This window comes from Enhydra lutris, unplaced genomic scaffold (genome assembly GCF_002288905.1).
Source record: "Enhydra lutris kenyoni isolate GAN:26980312 unplaced genomic scaffold, ASM228890v2 scaffoldscaffold14, whole genome shotgun sequence".
Lineage (NCBI taxonomy): Eukaryota > Metazoa > Chordata > Mammalia > Carnivora > Mustelidae > Enhydra > Enhydra lutris.
In genome coordinates, this window is record NW_019154098.1 from 40,205,550 (window position 1) to 40,230,360 (window position 24,811).

The 24,811-nt window shown below is 40.1% G+C and overlaps 1 protein-coding gene across 1 annotated transcript in view; it reads right to left on the reverse strand.

Moving 5' to 3' along the window:
* Positions 1-24,811, reverse strand: part of LOC111146606 (carboxypeptidase Q) — a 496,537-nt gene that overhangs the window by 98,757 nt on the left and 372,969 nt on the right. The window contains exon 7 of the mRNA XM_022502233.1: positions 720-921. Coding sequence (XP_022357941.1) covers positions 720-921 — 202 coding nt within the window. The remainder of the gene's footprint in view (positions 1-719; positions 922-24,811) is intronic.

Below are 24,811 nucleotides of genomic sequence, written 5' to 3' on the forward strand. Positions count from 1 at the left end.
GCCTGTGCTCGCTCTCTCCCTCTCTCTCTCTGACAAATAAATAAATAAAATCTTTAAAAAAAAAAAAAAAAAGATTATTCTACTTTGTAGTCCTGGGACCTCCTGAGGCCTACTCCTATTCCATAAGTTCACCCCTCCCGAGGATTTGTCTTAAAAATATCAACCTAATAAATCACTGATCAGGGAAAAGTAGTTTAGTCCAATCTCTTCTAAGAGACTTCACTAAGAAAAAAATGATTAGTAGGAAGCACCCAACCCTCAAAGAATAAAGCTCTACTGGTAAAATTTCAGATACCATGGTACTTGGGCAGGAAATTATTTGGGTCAGAGAAGATTTCCTAGCACAGAACCAAAACTAGAAGCATATCAGTAATAATAATAATAAGTAATAATAATAAACAGTACACCATTTCTCAAATTTTGGTCATGAGATCACCATTCAGATACCTGTTAAAAAAATAACCAAAACCAAAAACAGATTTGTAGGCCCTATCCCAGAATCATTAAAGCAGAATTTCTGGGAGTGAGAGACTTATTATTTAGAAAAAGAAGACAAATGGGTAAACAAACACAAATGAATATTATTATTCCAAGTCTGGAAATCATCAGACTATAATTTGTAGACAAAAGTTTAGAGTTTCCACATATTAACTGGCCTATTGGTATTGCTGTGACAAGTTTGAATAGCATCTTTAACCGACTTCATTTTTTGGTCTTACCAGGCACTCCAGCTTGGATCCAGAAGTTAATGTCTGTCCCTTCTCCAGTCCTAAAGACCTGTGTGACATTGACAGGCTGCAGCAGCCTCATGACCTCCTCCATGATGGCCCTGGCCTTCTCACTGCCAGTGAATTGCAGCCCAGAGGGTAAGAAGGTTCCCTCATCAGACTCCATCACCAGGCTGTAGTTGGAAATATTTGCCTAAACAAGAGAGAAAAGTATTTGGTCCATTATCTGTTTCTTTGTTGCCTTCTCCTTGGGAACTATCAAACAACAATAATCAAATGCTTTATCTCCTAGGCAGTTCTTACCAAAACACATGCCGCTCTGCCTGACCTAGGGTCTGGTCTGCATATTATCTAAGCGTTCTGAGATGCACAATTACTCATTCCGGGATTTGCCAAACTCAAGTTGACTTGGAAGGACTTTAAAAATATAATGAAAGGAAATATAAAGCCTCATATTGGAGTCACTCAATTATTTTCTACTAGCAATCACAGTCTTTCAACCAATTTTCTCAAATGCCTAGTGTGTACTGGAATATAATTCCTCCTACGTGGTAGGTATCCCCAGATAGTGGTAGTCAAGCTCAGACAAAAGAAAGTGTACCCCGAGGACCTATTTCCCTGTACCTCTTTCCTCTAAATAGGTATTTGATCTGATTTTAATTGTGACTTCTGCCAAAGCTTCTAGGCATCAAACGGACAGGTTGTCTTGGGTTTCTGACGTTGTTATTCCATCTGTTGAGTCTCCTGGGAGGAAGGCAGTAGGATGACACATGAAACACTGCTCTTGCTGGTGTGTACATAGCACTGGAAACCCTGGCAACTCTGTCAGGCCACTAGTTTGTGAAGGCTTCCCAAATAATGTCTGCTAAGAAAGCACGCAGTGATTTCACGTAGCCTATAATGTTGCTGCAAGAGCTTAGAATAGGAGATGCTGTCGGCCAGGTTGTACAACTAAACTGCCACAGAGCCCTAGACTCACAAGTTTAAGGCCCTTACCATTGGCCTATCTGCTTCCCAGGAACCATTCACTTCTCCAAGACTGATCCACTACCAACCACCAGGTTGAGTTATTCCCACGCTATCAATGAATGGCATTGCTAGTCATTCCTTACTACTCAGCTAGTAAAAATCAATAATAATATTTGCACAGAGCTTCCAGAGAGATTTCATACTTGCAATCTCCATTTATCTGCTTCTCGAACCCATAAAGTAGACAAAGCAGCTTTATGGTTATTGCTGTTTTACAGAAAAGGAACTGAGGATTAGAGAGGTCAAGTGATTTGCTTAAAGTCACACAGCTGGCAAATGGTAGAGCCTGGGTCTGGAATCCTCTGCTTCCCAGGACTCCACTCTGCCATCGCCAGCATGGGATGGAGTGATAAGGAAGGCTTATTAAGAATTCAAATGGTTTTTCACTTATGTAACAATTTGAGGGTTGCATTTTTCTTTTCCTAGAACGATTCCTTTTTACACTGATTTCCTAACTTGCCATGGAAGTATACTGTTGTTTCAAGGACAAGAACTGTGCTGGATTCTAAAGGAGGATGTTGCCAACATCTATAGGGCTGATGGGGGGGCCCTGGGACACCATCACGTTGCTGCTGTCCTTGTCAATGACTGAGAAAGTTAACAAAGCAGAAGTCTTCTCATGCTTTCACTCTCATTTCCAAGGGGTTTCTGTCTTCATGGTGATTTTCAGAGAAAGACCTGAGGCATTTATAATAAAAAGTGTCATGTCCACTTTCAGCTGTGGCTACCTCACAACAGCAGCATCATTCAAGTTAATAATATGCAAAATATTTGCATTGATGTCTCACATTCAGGACTCGTTTGTGTAACTAGCACACAGGCGCTAAGTCAGGAAGTTGACACGTCGTTTGGCAGTCCTAACCTTCTCCCTTTATATGCCCTGCTACTCTCCACCCCAAACTTGATCTCGTGTAAAAAGGAGAATAGAAACATCACGATAATCTGCAAATGAAAACAAAATTGGATGATCTTATATTAGTGAGGGTTCCCCTACTGCAGGCAGATCCCATCTTTCCAACAAGAATATTAGACAAAGCACTGTTGATCTTGCACTATTTAGGTTGAAGTGAGGCTAGGTAGCAGTTTGGCTGTCAGACCGACCCCAACATATGGAGCCGTCTTGTGAGGTGGACACAGCCCTGGACCCACTCTGTTCTGTTCTCTGCTGGGTTACCAAGGCGGGTGGTGACTGGTTTTCTCCCTCTGTCCCCAAGTCATGCCATCTTGGCCTCTGGCTTCTCCATCTTGTAGAGTGGGACAAATGCTCTCTTCCAATGAGAATAATGAGCCTGGGCACATGGAGCTTTGAGCACCTTCAAAGGAAAGACCTTTGTGGGTCAAAGTGAAAGTGGCTGCATGAGTCGAACTTGTCAGGGCCCCTCACAAAATGTGCATTAAGGACTTCTTGGCCGTCTTCAACTGCAAATGAGCAAATGACAGGGACAAGGGGCTCCATAGTTTGTGAAGGCTTCTGTACAATGTTCCAGGATGTTGCTAGGAACACAGAGGATAATGTATATAAATAAGCTTTTAAAGGTATGTGTGGCAGCCAGTCTAGCAGAGAGATAAAGAGTATGGACTTTGGAATTATTCAGACTGGGTTTGATCGTCAGATTAATCAGTCATTGGCTGTGCGTCTTCATGTGGTCTATATAACCTCTTAGTCTCTTCTTCTTTGAAATGGGTATGATAATGGCAGCAGCTCATGGAGTTGTAAGAAAGAGTTCACTGTAAAGCCTGGCGCAAAATTAGTCCTTAATAAGGTTGTCCTTACTGGTCTTACGAAGCATCTGGACCTCTCAAATGTCTAAGGATGGCCTCCACATAAACCAGCCAGTTAGCTGCTTACAGTGATGCTAGGAGGCATTTCTGCAGTGCTGCCTGTGTGCCAGACATTGTGTGAAAGGCTTTCCAGCTTATCCCTTGTAATGCTTACAATCATGCTATGAGGCAAGTGCGGTATTTCTTCTTTCACAGATGAAGCAGTGGAGGTTTAGTAACATCATGTAACATTCCCGAAGTTACCCGGGTAGTAAGTGGAGCAGCCAGAATGCGAATGGAAAGGTCTGCTTCCGAAAGCCGGAGCTCTCCACCCCTCCACTACCCTGCCTGCTGAAGCTTTCTCCCAACTGTCAGGCCACAGTCCTCTACTTTTAATTTAAAAATACAGGGACTGTATTTCAAATTTAAATTTTAACTGGCATTTAAAATTAATTTCCATGATCATGATACAAGGTCTACTTGGGCCGAATTTATCATCCCTGCTAATTAAGTAATCTGATTAGGCAAAGGAAGGAGTAAACAAAACAAAAGCAAAAACCAAACAACTCTTGCCTCACAATTTCCTTCCAACTAGGAATAAAAAACCCCAAAATAATAAAACATCCTTTCAAGCCGAATTAGACAGGATGTGCCGATGTCAGTAAACCAGAATTCTGGAGTAGGTAGAGACATGTTTAATTTCTGTTCATGTAGAATTTTGCTAGCTGCTGCTAACATGATGGCAGCATTCTATTGTTTTCTATTTATATATAAACATCTCCATATGTTTTCAATAAAGGACTAAGAAAACACACCACCCACCGTCGGTGACACTCATTTATAGAGTCCTTGTCTAATTGTTAGCACATGGTGAAGGACTTGGGAAAACAAATGCCTCTGCACAAAGAAACCGGAATGAGGAAGCCAGGTCAGTAGGCTGTTAGAACTGCTGCCTCTCAGGGATGTGTCCTTACAAACATCCGTGTTCCTTGCTATGCCGGGAGTTGCTAGGAACGCACTCAGTGTAGATTTGAAAAGCTCATTGTAGGCAGTGATGCTCAGCCATCTTTAGCACACGTAACACGGTATTTGTCCTCCTGTTTTCGCAGTGTAGGAAGAAACCTGCTTCTAGGGACTGAATACTTCATTCCTGAGATGATAACCAGCACCAGATGAGAGAAGCCACGGCATACAGATGAGGAGGCTGAGAAGCTCAAAGATAAGTCAGACGGTCTCTGTAAGCCCCACTTTGCTCTCGTAATAAAGAGAAAAATCTCTTTATTAGGAGCCATGGAAACTGTCATTCGTTGCTGCGTAATGTATATAATGTAATGAAGAGAAATGTTCCCAGGCAACCGGGGTCAGCATCATTGCATTAGATAATATCTGCTCAGGGTTGAGGACTCAACTTTGCCTTGTGCTACAATCACATCCTATTACACTTCTTTTCTTTTTTCTGTTCTGAGAGGGTCAGGTTACTCTGCCAAAGAACAATTTGGTAACTATTAGTATTCTTTGGGCGCGATGCAAGATTAAAAAGAAGAAAAATGTTTAAAATACAAATTGCATGCTTTAAATCAGTAACTCCTTAAGATAAACACAAAAATGATGTTTGTGTTCTTGGATTTTGTAAAATTCCAGGAGCTTCTTCAGAAATCAAATTCAACAACATCTACTCTCTCCTCAGATTTGGTTTCTTCTTTGTTGAAAGCTTTTAATTTCTCATAACCTTGGTGACATGTCTTTGGTTTTTACTTCAAGTGACACTGCAATCTCAAAAGCAGATGGAGAAAAAAAGGACACTCCTATTCAAATTCATAATGTAGCCTCCTCAGTTCAATCCTCAAAGAAGTAAACTCCATCCTGACAGAGGCCAGTACCACATTCCTAACCCATAAAGTTAATATTTTACAGATGATGGTGGTAACACTGTTGGGTCAGGTGGAGGGAGGGCTCAAAACAAGTTCTCAGAAGCACACCATCTTATGATACTATGTGCTGAGTTGTTGCAATCACCTTTCCCAGGGGTGTCAATGTCCTTGGAGTTCCCAGTTCATGGAGTGGAGGTGGGGAGGGGGTTTCTTCATAGAACTTCTGCCCCAACAGCTCTCAGGATTGGATAACAGGTAAAGCAATCCCTCCCTGCTGTGTAGAGCCAAGAATAGGTTTGACTTTCTGGTCAGATCTACCCTGAAGTTCAGCTTTTTATATCTGATGGTCTCCAGTATTCAGTTTTGAACATTCTTGAGTACCCGAGGGAGAACCAGAAAAGGGATGATGACAAGGTGGAAGGCTGTAAGTTATTTTTATTTGACAGCGACACTGGCTGCAGCCTGGGGGAATGGGCAGTCTTGGGTAAGTTACATCACCTCTAAAGTGGCAGATACCTATTGTGGTTTCACCGCTGTTCTGCCTGGAGACGGGAACAGAATAAATGGGTTCTGAAGATCCCTCTCACACTCTATCATTCTCTGGGTATGAACAGAAGGATTCTGTTGTGAGCTGAACCTCTGTTTTCAGGCAATCCGATTTTTCCAACGTCATCTGAAGCGCTCTAGATCTCAGTAAGTCTCCTCTTGAGCTGGTTAAAGTCCACGGATAGCCTTTAAACCTACTGAAGACATATGATCCCTCCATAAATGTCACTATGGTAACAACAGTGAGTGAGAAGGCTGAAAATATGGCATAAACATAGGCTAAAAGAAATATGAATTTCATTTATATTACAGAGGAAATATGACTACTATATTCACATTTCCTTTAGGAATAAAAAGAATGCATTATCGAGAGTATTCAGTAGATAGACTTAAAAAAGGCTTCCATGGCAAGTTAATGTCAATCTCCGTTTTTAATTTTATTCCTGCATGTTGGAGCAACATAGTCAACACTCAGAATCAGTGGGACTCAAGATCTCCACAAAGAAATTTTGATTCATTTACCTTTTTTTTATTTTTTAAAAGATTTTATGTATTCATTTGTCAGAGAGACACAGCGAGAGAGCACACACAAGCAAGGGGAGTGGTAGGCAGAGGGAGAAGCAGGCTGCCCACTGAGCAGGGAGCCCGATGTGAGGCTCGATCCCAGGACCCTGGGATCATGACCTGAGCTGAAGCAAGCCACTTAACCAACTGAGCCTCCCAGACATCCCAATTCTTTTAATATAATACATTGGTCAAGTGTTTCATGCTAGCTGTTTTATACACATTTCAATATGGAGTCATAGAAGAAGAGAAATGTCCAACATGGACAGCTCTGCAGAAGCAGCCTCTTCTGCCTTTTTCATTCTCTGTCCTTTTCAACCCTTCCTTCTTAGGGCATCACCCTGTCAATTTCTCCTCTTGTACCCACCACACTCCCATTCTTCCTCAGGTTCAAAAGGAAGTCCTTAATTGCCTAAGTTAGGAAGCCTTCCTTCAGTTGACCTTTCTTCTTCAACACTGTTACATGCTAAATAAACATAAAGACCTATTTCTAGGTTTTGATGGTGGTGTTTACTAACCAAGACAGTGCTTTCCAGTGGACTTCTAATCCCCTTCTCCTGGCTGGGAAGACTAGAGCGGCTTCTTTAAGACTTTCTCTAGGAATAACAGCTGAGTTCATCTTCTTATAAGCGGCCAAGTTATTTGTTTAAAAAATACAGTATTTATTTTCTTGTCCTGCAAAAATAGACTATATTCTAGAACACAAATATTCATTCAATCCTAGGGCGTAACATATTAAAACACAATCAATAGCTTCACTTTCTCTACAGCCTGGAGACAGGCACTTACAGTATTTTTGGATTATGACAATATTCTTATATGCTTTATTTGATCAAGCAGTCTTTGCTAATAGTAAAGATGTAAATACCGTTTTAGAAGTAATTCTATTTTCATAAGTTTGCCTTTTTTTCTTTCTCAAAAGCATAATAGTGGGTCTCAAACCTCACAAAAAAACAATAATAGGCGAATATGAGCTTCACAGAAGTTGGTCTATTCAAGTGACTTCATGCCTCTCCCCTCGCCTTCCATTCCTAGCACACCACACCCCTATCTAATGTGCTGGGCTATTGCACTTTATTAGATTTTTTTTTAAGATTTATTTATTTATTTTAGAGCGAGAGAGAGAAAGAGAGATCACAAGCAAGGGGAGGGGCAGAGAGAAAGGGAAGGCGAGAATCTCAGATTCCCCGCCGAGTGTGGAGCCCGCTGATGTGGGGCTGGATCCCAGGAACCTGAGATCATGACCTGAGGGGAAATCAAGAGTCTGAGACTGAGCCACCCAGGCACCCCCCCCCCCCATTTGTTTTTAATACCTACCCTCTCCAGAAAGGATTAAAGATTTCCTAAAAGATCCTAATACCATATTTTAAAAGCATTCAAACTCTCTAGAACCAAGAGAATGACATGAAGGCAAATATCACATCAGTGTGGATCTCTGCCATATTACCAGCTTAAGAAAGAAAGCTCAGCACATAGTAGGTGCTCAGAAATGTCTCAGGAAAAAGAAAGTCACAACTGGGAACTCTGACATGATACCCTATCAGCAATTTGAGGATATAATTTTTAGCTTTAGTTCGTGCTGGCAGGGGAATGGGGAAGATTGATGTATCTCAGAGCTCTCATTATCTAGGAGAAGAAAGCAGCTCCTTGAAAAAAGCAACAATTTCTCCAGCATACAATTCTAAGAGGAATTATTATGTGGCTCTTTATACGAGGAACACTGAACAAACTAATAGAGTCTCCAATAACAGTTTTACAAAAGAGGCAGAAACACTTTTCCTAACATGATTTCCTACATATTGATCCTCAATTAAAGCAAAAAGCAAAATATGTAGCCATATTTCAGTAAAGGTGTTTCTTCAGGAGCAAACTGTATTTATTCAATAGTTATTGAGACAGTAACAGGGCATAAGGTGAACATACACCCCTGTTTGCCCTGGGCAGCCCCGGTTTATATCCTTTGTTTTGGTATGATTATTAAGAGTGCCCCCTTTCTCTTGCAAATGTTTCCTAGGATTTAATAAGAGACCATACTGCCAACCTACCTATGAAGGAGTTTGTATATAAAGATGACAAAGGGGCGCCTGGGTGGCTCAGTTGGTTAAACCGCTGCCTTCTGCTCAGGTCATGATCCCAGGTTCCTGGGATTGAGTCCCTGCTGAGCAGAGAGCCTGTTTCCCCCCTCTTTCTCTGCCTGCCTCTCTGCCGACTTGTGATCTCTCTCTCTGTCAAATAAATAAATAAAATCTTTAAAAAAATAAAATAAAAGATGACAAAGGTAGGCTTGCTTCCTTATGAGAGGGCAGAGTTTCCCAGCAGAGGTGATCACTGGCAGTTATATTAAATGTGTTGAGCTTTATGAAAGAGACATGTACAAAGAAAGGAGGGTAGCTACGGGAAAAAACCAGGGAGAGACTGGTAGAGGAAGTGATGTTTGGCCTCAGTAAAGCCCCTCAAATCAAACTTCTCCCATTAGAACAGGGATCTTGTTAGTTCGTTAATGCACCTCCTGCACCAAGCCAAGAGGCATCTAATAATACTTGTCAAATTAATAAACAAGTGAATGATACTGTTCAAAGTATCCAAATAATGTTGTCCTGATATGTAGCTTTCTAAGACAGAAGCATTGCTTAGGCAATCTCTGAAATAATAAATAAAGGGATGCCTGGGTGGCTCAGATGGTTAATCATCTGCCTTTGGCTCAGGTCATGATCTGCAGGTCCCGGGATCCAGCCCCATGTTGGCCTCCCGGCTTAGCAGGGAGTCTGCTTCTCCCTTTCACTCAGCCTCTCCCCACTGCTCCTGCTCTCTCTCTCTCTGTATCTCTCTGCCTCAAATGAATAAATAAAAAATTCTTTAAGAAAAGAATAAATATAAACATGTTCTACACAGTGTCCCACTCTCAAATATCAACTGTCCTTCCTAGAATTTTTGTAGGAGTTAGCAAAATACTCAAGGTTGAGATCACTAGTTAGCATTAAATTGCAAATATTTGATGGAGCTGAATTTGACACTTGCTTATCCATAAATGCTTTCTTCCCTTGGCTTTTGGGACCTCAAATGCTTGGCTCTCCTCATGCCTCACTGGATACTCCTAATTTTCTTTGGCTGGTTTTCTCATCTTCCTGATCTCTAGACATTGGGGTTGTCAAAAAAACAGTTTGAAGGCTTCTTCATTTCTCTGCATATACTCACTCTGCTGGTGTTCTCATCAGCCTCATGGTTTTAAATAAATCTGTATAGTGATGAGTTCTAGTTCATATTTCCATGCCTCTCTCCTGAACTCCAGACTCATATCCAACAGCCGCTTAGCATCTCCACTTAAATGTCTAATCATGTATTAGTTTCCTATTGCTGCTGTAACAAATTACCACAAATTCAGGGGCTTAATACAACACATTTATTCTCTTACAGTTCTGGAGGTCATAAATCTGAAATGAGTCCTACAGGGTTAAAATCAAGGTGTTGGCAGAACTGGTTCCTTCTGGAGGCTCTAAGGGAGAATCTGTTCCCTTGCCTTTTCCAGCTTCTAGAAGCTTCCCTCATTCTTTGGCTCATGGCTCCTCATCACATTGCCTTTTCATTCCCTGCTTCTGTGATCACATTATCCTCTTTTGCCTTTGATCTTCTTGCCTGCCTTTTATGAGGAGGGTCCAACTCAGTAAACAGCATCCATCCTTCTAGTTGTTGAGTCTAAAAATTTTGACAACCACAAATTCTTGACCCCTCTCTTGATTTTATATCCCAAATGCAATCTGTCAGCAAATCCTGCTGGCTCTATTTTCAAAAATAGACATAGTATCTAATTTTATTCATTTGTTGCCAGGAGTATTGCAGTAGCCTCCTGTCTACCTGGTTCAACCCTTGCCGTCCTTCAGTGTATTCTTTACACAGAAGCCACGGATGGATCTAGAGGGTATTATGCTAAGTGAAATAAGTCAGTCAGAGAAAGACAAATACATAGGATTTCACTCATATGTGGAATCTAAGAAACAAACGAATAAACAAACAAAAAGACAAACAGAAGAAAAACAGGCTCTTAATGACAGAGAACAAGCTGGGTCACTGCCTGAGGGGAGGTGGCTGGGCGGGGAAATGGTTGAAATAGGTGATGGGGATTAAGAGTACACTTACTATGATGAGTACTGTGTAAGGTATAGAACTGTTGAATTGTTACATTGTACACCTGAAATTAACACGGTTGTTAATTACACTCGAATTTTAAAAAATGTAAATGTGATGATGTTACTCCTCAAGCCTTCCACCTGGCTTCCACTTCACTGAGGCTACAAGGCAAAAATCCTTGTATTTGCCAGTGGGGCCCGAGATGGAGAGAGAACCTGACCTTGCATACCTTCTCTGACAGTACCTCCTCCCAACTCTCACTCCGCTTTCAATGCTCCAGCCACCCTCTGTGTCTCAGTGATGCTGGGCTCCTGAAGCTCTTTGCATTTGCTGCTTCTCGGACTGCCACCTGCGCACCCCATCCTCTCACTCCTCTCAGGGCTCTGCTGCAATGTTCTCTTCTTAGGAAGTCTTCCTGACCACCTTAGATAAAAAGAAGACCTCCCACACATCCCTGACAACATGTCCTAACCCTTTGCTCTGCCTTATTTTTCTCTTTCATATCAACGGTATTTATTTATCTTTATTGTCCGTCCCTTTCTGGAATAACATCTGGTTCCTGATGGCAAGGATTTTTCTTTGGCATTTACCACTTGCAATAGACTATTTAATGGCTATAAATCCTTCCCTTTCCTGTACTTATGCCCCCTTTCAGTGTGAATTCGACACTCCTTTCATCAAGAAGCACAATCTCTTTCCTCACCCTCTGAATCTGAACTGGGCCTGAGCTTTGCTTTGGCCAACAGACTCTGGCAAATGTGACTTTTTGTGACTTCAGAGCACGGGCTACCTTGACCTTATAGTTGCTACCTTGTCCTTTTGCTGCCCTGGGACTGATTTGTAAAGAAGGATAGGCAAGTCTCCTTGGGGCTAAGGTAGCATATGGAGAAAGCAGCCTAGCTGAGAGCCAGCCCCCACTCTCATACATGTAAGTGCAGCCATCCAGCCTAGTCAAGCCTCAGTGACCAGATAAAATACAGAATACTGATTCAATCTCAAGTTCAGATAAACAATACATACTTTTTTAGTACAAGCATGTAGGTTCCCTAATGACAGGGTGCCTGAAACAGCACCAAGAACACATAACAGGTGCTCAACAAATATTTGTTGAATGAACGAATATTCTATGTTACTGCTTCAAAGAAGGCTCATGTATTTATATATAATCTGGATAAGCTGGAAAGTTGGACTTTTATTATGTAAAAAATTAAGGAAACTGAGGGCCGGAGGGGAGGGGTGTAGGGATAGGGTAGCTGGGTTATGGACATTGGGGAGGGTATGTACTATGGTGAATGCTGTGAAGTGTGTAAACCTGGCGATTCACAGACCTGTACCCCTGGGGCTAAAAATACATTATATGTTTATAAAAAAATTAAAAAATTAAAAAAAAATTAAGGAGTCTGATTTGTAATACTGCTCCCGTATTAAATCATCCCACCATTGCTAAAGTGGGTTAAGGGTTGTAACTATGAGCCAAGCCAAAACCGTTCTCAAAAAGCACCTTGGTATTTGCTGAAATGCCCAGGTACTTGCTCAGTTGAATTCCCACAATTCTTCACCAGAAGAATGGAAGAAATAATCTTGGCCAGGAAGAATCTGGGGAAAAGAGCTACTAGTTATTTGGTTTTATGATTGAAGAAGTCTCAAGAATACTGGACTGAGCCCAAAGAAGGTTGAACAAGTTAGTCACAAAAGACATCCCTATCCAACAAAATCAATCGATTTGTTGAATGGAATGGTGGTATAGCCAATGGCTTACAGGATCTGGTGGCTACAGTGGCCAGCATGGAAGGAGAGGAGAGACAGAGACAACAGCAGTAGGAAGAGAACAGCTCAGAGATAGTGACTCTCAATGAGGCTCATGATGGAGGAGGCCTGTGGAGAATGCTGATCCTGGGGACCAGAGGATCTCCAAGATGAAGAGAGAGGGCCTCTGAGGACACTATAATCCTGGAGCATTTATGTGGAGAAAATTCTATGACCATGCCCATCTTTAGACCTCTCTCTTGAATTTCAGATGCTTACCAAGTTGTGTATTGACCTCTCAAACTTAACATTTCCCAAACTGAACTCCTGATCTCTACCTTGCCCACTCTTTACCCAACTCCTCCCATTTAAGTAGTTCAGGCATCAAACTGGGGGGAAGGGTCTCACTTGGCTCCTCTTTCTCTCACACTCTAAATACAATCCACTGTCAGATCCTGTTGGCTCTTTCCTTAAAATACATCTGGTGTAGTCCACTGTTATCTCTCACTCAGAGAAAAATCACTCTTGAGGCCTGATATGATCTGGACTCCTTTATACTGATACAGATGACCTCCTGTCCTTCTACTTTTCCTTCTCTGCACCTCTTCAAGCACACGGGCTGCTTGCTGTTCCTTGAATGCCACACGCATGCCCCCAACACACCTTTGCAACAACCACTCACCTACCTAGAATGTTCTTTCAGATACCCGCAGAGCTCACTTCTTCATTGTCTTCAGATCTTTACTCAGACAGAACCACTTTGATGGAGTCATCCCTGCCCTCCTGCAACTCAAACCACTCCCTCCCCACACTCCTTATCTCTGTTCCTTATCTTATTTTTCTCCTTAGCTGTCCCCTTCACCTAACATACCCCTCTACTTCTTTATCCAGTTTGTTATCAGTCTTGATGCGTGGATTGGAAGCAAGACAAGGACAGAGTTTAAAGCAGTGCATGAAGCTTAGACAGCTCTCAGTCAACATGTGCTAAGCGAATAAATAAATATCTGTATTTATGTGTTTAAACACATACGTGTGTGTATGTATGTATCTGTACACACTGCAAGCACATAACTAGAAGCTATTCGGGATGACCGTAGTGCTGGTGGAGATGAGGATGTGGCAGCGAGTGTTGGGGATAAGGCGACAGCAGTTTTTCAGATTCTGGTTTGGTTTTTTTTAATCTTCGCAAGAAAGCAGCACAAGTTCAACAACTAAAGTTCTAAGTTGAATCTTTAGTGAATATTTTATAAGGCTCTTAAAAATATACAAATGCTTGGGGCACCTGGGTGGCTCAGTTGATTAAGCGACTGCCTTCGGCTCAGGTCATGATCCCGGAGTCCTGGGATCGAGTCCCATATTGGGCTCCCAGCTCCATGGGGAGTCTGCTTCTCCCTCTGACCTCCCCTCTCATGCTCTCTCTCACTGTCTGTCTGTCTCTCTCTCAAATAAATAAATAAAATCTTTAAATAAAAAAATATACAAATGCTTTATAACATTCATTATAAATGCTAAAAAATACTTCTAGGAAGACTACATAGAATGACAGCAACAGAAAAGGGCATTAACTAAATACAAGTGAAACTTCTCAGTTTCCTTCAGTCATGGAATGATGAGAACGTCTTACTTTGGAAGCCGCGCAGCAAAAGCTGGCCTCCTTAGCAGACCTTATGTCATCATTATTTTACCGTCAAAGATGAGAACCCTCAACATTTGAGACTTGCTAAAATAAAATGGCCATCATTCATAGGAGAAAAAGATGCACAATAACAACTGAATTGCCGAGTGGGTGTTTAAATAGAATTTTTCCAAATACTAACTAATTTTTAAAAGAAACCTTAAGGTTTGGTATGCTTTAGTACAACATAAGGATAATAGCATACAGTGTAATCGGTAAGACTCAATTATAGAAACTAATAAATGCATCCTGGGACTACTTAGAGCTTTAACAATTGCTTTGCATACTTTGTAAGTTTTAAAGTATTCAGACAAAATGAAGGAAAAATAATAAACAGATGAGGCACTTTAGCTTTGAGAAGAGTTAAGATAATTTAATAGGTATAGTTTAGATAAAAGGAGGCTAAGGAATTAGAGCGATCACAGAAAAATATCCAAGTAGGTACCTGTTTTGAGCTAAGGGAGGTATAGAAAAACAATTTTCCTCATCTGAGAATAGTAATAAGCAGCCCCAGTAATCACCTAAAGGTAGAAGAGGAAAATAGCTATGGTAGAAAATAGCACCAGATACGTCGGAAATAATTATTCTGGGAAGCTACCCGAGGACCACTGAGGAGAGACTGAACATGTGAAATGCTCAAGGAAAGTCGAATGAAAGCTGTCAGGTGCACAGCCTTCACCTCAAATTCCTCTTTGGGTATCTGCAATCTTCATCAGGGTATCACTGGTGTTTGAAGGAGATACAGGTGATTCGGGTAGCGATCCTCCGGGAGTTCAGTCTCAAAGTGGGATGGATACTACAATTCCCACTTCAACGGTGATTGCCACTGGGGAGTTAGAGGAGGTGATGTACAGACACTAAGATGTATATTTGACACATTTCTTGGTCATTAGGTGAAAGATCTTACGCAAGTTATGTAATTACTCTGGGCTTCAGAGTACTCATTTGTAAAGTGGGGATAATAATAGTTATTTTGCAGGTTTGTTCTAAAGTAAGAGTTCTTAATCTGGTATCCTTTGGGGGTTCACAAATTTCGAGGTGGTTTATGACTTAAATTGGGAAAAAATGCATCTTTATTTTCATTAACTTCCAAATGAAATTTAGAATTTTCTGCAATTATGAAAGTAACAAACCACAGTACTTAGCAGAACCTGTCACCTTGTCACCAATAGAAATCACAGATATTTTCATATCATGTTAGACTTATTGTAGAAATCTCAAAATAATCTTTATGTTCATCACTACTTTGAAATTACAATAATAATTAGATAATACTGTAAGATCTTATTTTACATTTTTAAAAAACATGATTATATCATATTTACTTTTTTATAACTATTTTAATAAAATTCATATCCTTGTAACACTATGCATCAAAAAATATCTGAGAAGGTGTCCACAGTGGCAGACTGCCAAAGTGCTCCCTGGAATGAACAATTGTCACAAATCTCTGTTGGATAAGTGGTTGCTTTATTATTAAGGTAATGACGATAATGATGACGATTCCTATTGTTGTTGTTATTGTTAGTATTTTATTATTAAGCTCATGAGACTTTGTTTGCCCTGGACATCTGGATTGGAGCCCTGGTTCTATCACATAGCTAGCTATAAGCTCCTCGCAGGCCATTTAATCTCAGTGAGTTTCATATCCTCTTCAACAAAGGAAAGACGTATCTAATAGGGCTTTTCTGAAGATTATATGAGTTTACCACACATATTCTAGGGCATATATATATCAAACTATTCAATTCTCTTGAGACCTTCCATTGTTATTGTCACCAACAAGAGTGAACAATAAGTGGAATAGCCATATAAATTATCACCCAACTCAGGATGCCTTTGAGATGAAAGATCAATAATTATGGGAGGGCAATGGGTGGAAATTGGACTATGTCAAGTAAATCAGAAACCAGTATACTATTTAAATACTACTTTTCTGATGTTTTTGTGTCACCTATTTTGCTACTATAAAATTCAACAGATAAACACCAATTTCCTTGCTTGTAAGAATCACATTTCTCCTATTTTAACATTTTGGAAATTAGAAGGCATCTTGCTGTTGATACATTCCATAAGACACTTCCCAAATACCAGGCAAAGAAACTAATTGTGCCAAAAATTTGTTGTCATTGCTTGTCCATGTGCAAGCTTCATCACACAGAAAGGGCGTCTGGTAATTCATTTTACACCTTGCTAAGTTATTTGCATTAGTATCAACACAGATCACTAAATTTTAAATTTGGGTCCCTGATTATTGATTAAAGTTCTTCATAAAGTTTTGATATATGCCAAAGATTGATTTTCACACAAGGCAAAACAAAGGCAGCAGAAATCACCAAATCTTCAGATTAGATCCTAGAATCTAAGGGTTAGCAAAGACTGATACAACCAAACATGCATCCGGAGGCCTCCAAGTAGGTATTGGACAATTTATTAAAGCTTATTAGTACCAAAAAAATGCTTGAAATAATGCAAGAATTCAGCAAAGTCGCAGGATATAAAATCAATGCACAGAAGTCTGTTGCATTTCTATACACCAACAATGAAACAGCAGAAACAGAAATCAAGGAATCGATCCCATTTACAATTGCACCAAAACACATAAGATAGCTAGGAATAAACCTAACCAAAAAGGTAAAGGATCTGTACTCTGAAAACTATAGGACACTTATGAAAGATATTGAGGAAGACACAAAGAAAGTGAAAAACATTCCATGCTCATTAATTAGAAGAACAAATATTGTTAAAATGTCTATGCTACCCAAAGCAACCTACACATTCAGTGCAAGCCCTATCAAAATACCATCAGCATTTTTCACAGAGCTGGAACAAACAATCCTAAAATTTGTATGGAACCAGAAAAGACCCTCAAGAGCCAAAGGAATGTTCAAAAAGAAATCCAAAGCTGGTGGCATCACAATTCCAGACTTCAAGCTCTATTACAAAGCTGTCATCATCAAGACAGTATGGTACTGGCACAAACACAGACATGTAGATCAACGGAACAGCATGGAGAGCCCAAAAATGGACCCTCAACTCTATAGTCAACTAATCTTCGACAAAGCAGGAAAGAATATCCAATGGAAAAAAGTCTCTTCAACAAATGGTGCTGGGAAAATTGGACAACCACTTGCAAAAGAATGAAACTGGATCATTTTCTTACACTCTACACAAAGACAAATTCAAAATGGCATGAAAGACCTAAATGTGAGACAGGAATCCATCAAAATCCTAGAGAACACAAGCAGGAATCTCTTTGACCTTGGCTGCAATAGCTTCTTGCTAGACATGTCTCCAAAGGCAAGGGAAACAAAAGCAAAAATGAACTGTTGGGACTTCATCAAGATTAAAAACTTTTGCACAGCAAAGTAAACAGTCAACAGAATGCAAAGGCAACTTACAGAATGGGAGAAGATATTTGCAAGTGACATATTAGATAAAAGGCTAGTATTCAAAATCTATAAAGAATTTATCAAACTCAATACCCAAAACTCAAAAAATCTAGTCAGGAAATGGATATCCGAAGATATGAAGAGACATTTCTCCAAAGACATACAAACGGCCAATAGATACATGAAAAAAACGCTCAACAACACTCATCATCAGGGAAACAGAAATCAAACCTACAATGAGTTATCACCCCACACCAGTCAGAATGGCTAAAATTAACAACTCAGGAAACAACAGGTGTTGGCGAGGATATGGAGAAAGGGGAACCCTCTTACACTGGTGGTAGGAATGCAAACTCGTGCAGCCACTCTGGAAAACAGCATGGAGTCTCCTCAGAAAGTTAAAAATAGAACTACCCTATAACCCAGTAATTGCACTACAGTTATTTATTCAAAGGTTACAAACATAGTGATTCGAAGGGGCACCTGCACTCCAGTATTTATAGCAGCAATGCCCACAAGAGCCAAACTATGGAAGGAGCCCAGATGTCCATTGACAGATGAACGAATAAAGGAGATGTGGTAGGGGCGCCTGGGTGGCTCAGTGGGTTAAAGCCTCTGCCTTCAGCTCAGGTCATGATCCCAGGGTCCTGGGATCGAGCCCCAAATCGGGCTCTCTGCTAAGCGGGGAGCCTGTTTCCTCCTCTCTCTCTGCCTGCTTCTCTGCCTACCTGTGATCTCTGTCTGTCAAATAAATAAATAAAATCTTAAAAAAAAAAAAAAGAAGATGTGGTATACATACATACACTGGAATACTACTCAGCCATCAAAAAGAGTGAACTCTTGCCATTTACAGCAACATGGATGGAATTAGAGGGTATTATGCTGAGCAAAACCAGTCAGTCAAAGAAAGACAAACACCTTATGATTTCACTCACATGCGGAATTTAAGAAACAAAACAGATGAACACAGAGGAAGGGAAGGAAAAATAAAATAAGATTAAAACAGGGAGGGAGGCAAATCATAAGAGACTCTTAACTACCAGGAGTTAACTGAAGGTTGTTGGAAGTGAAGTGGGTAGGGGGAAGGGGTAAGTGGGTGATGGACATTAAGGAGAGCACATGATGTAATGAGCACTGGGTGTTATATGTAACCAATGACTCCCTAAACTCTAACCCTGAAACTAATAATAGACTATATGTTAACTAACTGGAATTTAAATTTTAAAAAATAAAAAAAAAAAATGAAGGCTTTCTTAGACTTTCAGGAGAAGTTGTATGGCTTTCAAAAATATTAAATTAAAAATAAAATGGAAAAAAAAGTAGCCAGACTGGAAATACAGAGAAAAAGCCTGTATTTGAAATGTCTCATAATCAGATGGTCAACTCTAAAGGTACACCTTGAGCCCCTTGTCAACACAAGGAGCACAAGTTACACAAAGTGGCCTCTCACCCCAACTCTGACACCTCACGGCTGATGACCGAAAGGTATTTAATCCAGTAAAATCTTTAGATTTGGACAGACATTGATTGTAATTGCAAAAGTGTGAGTTATTGTATGCTACCGTCATTTTAAGAAAACTGTACATTTAATATAGTTTTATTTTTCCTTTAAAGCTTTATAAATCCTAATTGCACTCCTTACAATTGATAATCCTTAGATCAAAGAAGTAGAGACTGAATCTCTTGCAACCAGTCTCACAGAGTCACACTTCAGTTCTCTCTCCCCTCCCTCAAGCTCCACCATTATTTTCTGGTTTAAATTTGAAAATATAATACTTGGCATTCTGTTTTTCTAGCTGAAAAGGTGTGAACGGTTGTGTTTTTTAAAAAGTAAAATGAAGTTTCTTTCACCACAATTCATGCATCTACTGCTTGAGCCATGTTTAAGAGAAGAGGTATGGTCTAGACTATTGTAGCTGCTGGTAGCCATCCCCTTGACATCCCCTGGGGGCTTCTCTGTAAGCAATAATTGACTCACATACATCTCACCACCCTATGTCAGTGGTCACTATCTGCTAAAAGAAGGTGGATTTATACCCATAGATACAGAAAGCATTTTTCACTTAATCAGAGTAGTCACAAGAGAAATACTTCATTCTACTAGAAACTTTCAGCATGAAAGTCCACAACTGCTGCTCTTAGGAAGGCAGTGTTAATTTATTACTTCACACATGTCACTTCCATATAATGAAATAATTAGCTGGGACATTGTATCTGCATTCTCAATTTTTTTTGTACAACAGGAGTGTCAGTATAATTAGGCATTAACTACAGTTTCAGAGAACTGAAGGTAGAAGCGCTGTGTACAGTGACTATTTTTTCCATCTTTATTTGCTCCATTCTTCACTTGGTGATTCAGAAAAGGTTGTTTAAATAGAGGCTTGTAATGGAAGCCATCACTACAGTATGCCCTATTAAGGTAATTGCCTAAAAGACAAAGAGATAAAAATCACACGAGTGGTCAAAGCTTTTCTGCCAAGCTCTTGTGGAAGCCAATAGGCTTAGTGCCTGAGGCTCCAACTCTTTGTTACTCTCTTGAATATGCCTTTCATTTCTACTTTCCTTTCCATTTCTGTTGTATTAGACCTTGGCAGGCTGAACTACCCACGAGGGGCAGCTCTTGATCACCTTTCATTGAAGAAGAGCAAACACCAATCCATTTTGGCAGGTACAATTTTCCAAAACACTCACTAAACAGTTTGCCAATTAAGGTACTGACGAACTGAGCTCTCAATTGTGAAGAGAAGAACATGCTAAGTTATTCTATCTCCTAACGAAGGAAAGATTAAACTAGAGTCTACTTTCTTAAAAAACAACCAAACAAACAAAAAGCCAGAACAAGGGTTGAATCATTTGTTCTTTGAGTTTTGCAGATAATGTTTAAATGCCTCTTTTGCAATTCACAATTCATCTCCTGCCCCAACTCGCTTAGCTCTCTTCAGTGCACTCACACTGAAGCCACTAAGGCAGATAAAATTAAGGGATGCCACCTTTTGGAGACCTCACAGCTACTTTCTTTTATAATTGCTCCTCCAGTATCCTAAGTCTCATCCTTACATTAAGACCCTGCTAAGTGGACATGGCCTGGAATATCCGTATTGTCTGATAATGTTAAAGAATATTGACCCTCATGAAATCTCTATTCTTCGAAATCTTTAAAAAATAGCAAGAGCAGGGATTCATTCAAGGGTATCTCTGTCCTTGGCTTATCAGGCATAGTTGTGTGGAAGTAGAAAGCTGAACTTGGTATGAGGAGGGTCATAATATATTTTCCTAGGTGGGTCTAAGCTCTACACATGCAGAGAATATACAAATAGATAAATACATACACTATACACTATTTCCATCTCTCAAGGATTAGAATTTTGCTCTTATTTTTTTCTTTTCTTTTAAGATTAGAGGCACTGGGAGATGTCCTGAGGAGGTATCCCGGGGTGCCTCTGATCTGAAGACAATCTTTTAAATAGTGGAATGATCTTAACATTTATTAGAGTGAGAAGATGTTTCATATCATTAAAAGTTATTTTTAGATTTTTTTTATTTTATCTATTGTCCAGCTAAAACTTTACTTAGAAAATGCCCTCAAGCTAAGAGAATATTACAGCAAAGATTAAAAAGTGGTTTTTTGTTTTTTTTTAAATCTCTGTAGCAAGATTTAGAGAGTCAACTTCAGGAACAAATAAATATATTTATTTTTATACTCTCCAGAGCAAGTGCCCATATAAAACATTGAGAATTACTGGTGACAGCTGATGTCTACATGATTATACAATATCATCTAGCTTTATACTCCAAAATGTTATAGAATGTGGTTCTCTGAAAATGTTGTAGAATGTGTTTTAAACTAAGCATTTTGAAGTGACTTCTCCATTCTTCCACTCATGTGTTAACTATAACCAACATGCCTGATTTTATTGGTGTGTATGTACTTCAGACTATAACAAGTGGAGATATATACACTCATATCTATGTAAATCCTATATTTAAGATGGACGGCAGAGAAGTACATGGTCATAGACGTCATTACGGCTGGTCTTGAGATAGAAAAGCTAGGTTCAAGCTCAGGTTCTGTATCTTGTGGCCATGTTGTGCGACATTGAGGACATTCTTTACCTCCCAGGGCCTCTTCATTTTCACATACAAAATATGGAAAACGGTACATTGCTTGGCAACTACCAGAGTCATTATTGTTATTAAAGTCTATGAAAGAGTACTCATATTTATAAATGATCACATTGATGCAAGAGATTACAATGACATCTTGTAAATAGTACCAACTTGCTACATATTTGTTTGGGAAACAGGATCTTTAAAAATTCTTGATGGTTTCTTTTCTCTCTGTAAATCTACCCAAAAAGATCTCTAGTACTGGATTTCCAGATCTATTAAAAGGAACAAATTACTTTCCCTTACATGGAAAAAAAAGGACAGTTTTCACAAAGAACTTTTCCCTCTATTTACTATTACATTCTCTTCCTTTTGACCTTTCCTAATTCAAATGACAAAACAGCTTGATTGTTTCCCATTTGGCTCTGCGGGGTATAATAAAGTATTTTCCAGAGCTTTGGAGAGGAAAAAAAAAAAACACCATGGAGTTATGCCAGTGAGGGGGAAAGGATACATGCCTTACATTCTCCCAGCCTTCAGTTAATGCTGAGAGAGTTTCCCAAAACACATCTACAAGTATTTACTATAGCATTGCCTATGATTTCATGGGGTGGTGCATCTCACTGGGTGAGTTTTATTAAATGAAACTACAGAAATCTATAAAAGCCAATTATACTCCTGTTTTAACTAGTAATGGAAATTCTGTCTAATCTCAAAATAGCTCATGCTATGAAACCATTTTAAACCTTTGTTGAAAGGTCTTGTTAAGCTTTTAAAATTTGAATTGTTGTTTATATATGTTTTGCCATGTGGGGCATAAAAGCCCTTTAGAAATTGATTCTGAGAACTCTCCTTTAAGAGAACTCTGAGACCAAAGCAGTTTAGACAAACCGCTGGTTGCTAGGGGTAACCTCAGCTTCTAGAATGAATAATCACAGATGCAGGACAAGCACTTGATAAGAGTATGCAAGAGTGAGGTCTTCTGAAAGAAAATAAAGAATAAAAGCCCTAATCTCTGGGTTAGGAAAAACAATTATGCCAAGATCAACTCTATGAGGGGACAAGTGGCACATTTGAGACACCAGGGGACCTGGGTTAATACTTAGAGGATGGCCCATTAGAATGAGTTCCACAAAGAAAGGACTACGGAAAGTCTTCAGGTTGTAGTCACAGTGGTGTCCTGTGATTCTGCTTCTCAGTTCCCTGTTTGATCTTCAGCCCTGAAAGTAACATAGTTTTAGTCCTACCGATTGTGGCTTCTAGACACTTTCTCAGAGAACAGAAGGAGCTCACCACCCAGTAGCTGTTTTGTGGCATTGAGCTTACTGGCAGCCCTGCCAGTTTTGTTCTGCCCATTCATTCCTCACGCCGTCTTTGACAGGCTGTTCTCTGACAGTTATACATTTAATGACTCTAGAAGAAGGACAAAAAACCCACAGCAGCCAGAAGTAGGGCACAAACGTCCAGAGGGGCTACTGATTATCACAAGATATGATGTGCTGGGGGTCTCTTGGGAAAAGGCTCTCTCCCAGACAATAATTCAGATTTAAAAAATGAAGCACCGTAGGCAAATCTACAGATAAAACTAGGATGTGGTTATAAATCGTGAATGACAACTGTTAGGGATTAGGAAGAGAGTTGTTAAGATGTATTGGAGTGTTCATTTCTTGGAAAGACCCTTCTGTGTGTACAGGCTTTAAAAAATATGCCCTTTAAAATATACTTTTGAATATTATTGCATTTAGTTATCTTAATTAAGGGTTCTGTTGTTGATTTTAAGAAATTTTGGGAGAGTATGCTAACCCCTTTCTCCAACCAGGTTACCAGCCTACAGTGTGGCTCCTGGGCTGGGTACCACTGATGCCAACAGACTGACCTGGTGATGGTGTGTTCTGTCAGCAAAATACCTAACTGGAAACAGCTGTCCCCTCTTGAGGGCTAAGCTTACAAACAGGCCCGCTAAGACACAACTCAACGTAAGCCACAAGACACCCTCAATGTGAGAATTTCACTATGTGCTACAGATTGCTTCCACCAAACGGTAAGGCTGTGAAATTGGTGGAAAAGGCTTCAGAAGGAAGTTTCCTAAACTTCTCCCCCATGAGGGCTTAAAACAGGAGTCAGCAAATGTAACCAGCATGCCAAATCTGACCAGTTGCTTATGGTGGTTGTTTTTTAAATATCGAGTTTTATTGAAATCTAGCCATGCTCATTTGCCTACTATTATCTATGACAGCTTTTGTACTACAAGATCATAGTTGAGTGGAGAGGCCCCATGTCTTGAAAACCTAAAATCTTTACTATTTGAATCTTTAAGGAAAAGCTTGCCAAACTTGGTTTAGAAGACGAAGGGAAAAAGACAGTCCTGGGCAAGTTAAAATAGTGCTGGTGACTCAAAAGTGGTTTGCTGACTCTGTAACTCAGTAAGTCCCGAGCACATGTGATGGGACAATTTGGTTCCAAAGGCTCTGACCCATGTAGGTCACTTGTGAGCCTCAGGCATGACACTTCAGTTCAGATTTGTGTGTCCTGGTGTTCCAAGCTGATTTCCTTAGAAAACTCATGCACCAAATATGCTACAGGTCCTTCTGGGTCAGATCACGACCCGTCTGGCAATAAGAAGGCACTGAGGCAGAAACTATTTGTGCCTAGCTGGTAACCTCCAGTAAGCTGGTAAAGGAGGCTAGATGCAAACTGGAGTCCTTCTTCATGCTTTCAGGAATGCAGAATAAGTGAGATAAGATGCCCGCCACAATGTCACAAGAGACCTCAGTGTTTGGGCACAATGTTCCCAGAACCAACCTTAAAAGTGTAGTCGCGTTCTATGGGTTACTGATGATAGCAGAGCAGTCAGGATAAGGATACCGTTACTTACATGCATGGAGCTGCAACTAGCACTCCAGACAAACTTCACTCTGATCTGACACCATAAGGCGTTGTGGGATAAATATTGCCCCGTGACTGTAGGCCAAGTCCTGCCATTCAATGACTATGGAAAGATACCATTCTAGTTGTCACAGCCCATCTTTTTACTTTAAATATTCCTTTTCTCCTATATGGAAAAAAAAAAATAAAAACCAGCCAAGAAGGATCCTTTCTAAAGAGATCAAGGAAAGAGGAGAGTCGAAACCTACCCACTTTTATTCACAAGGTGACACAAGGTGATTCCCTAAGATCAAAGGGAGTATGCTGATACTTCTGCCCAGGCTGACATGCATCTCTATGTAAATGCCACACATACAGAGAATTCTGAAGCCCCACAGTCAT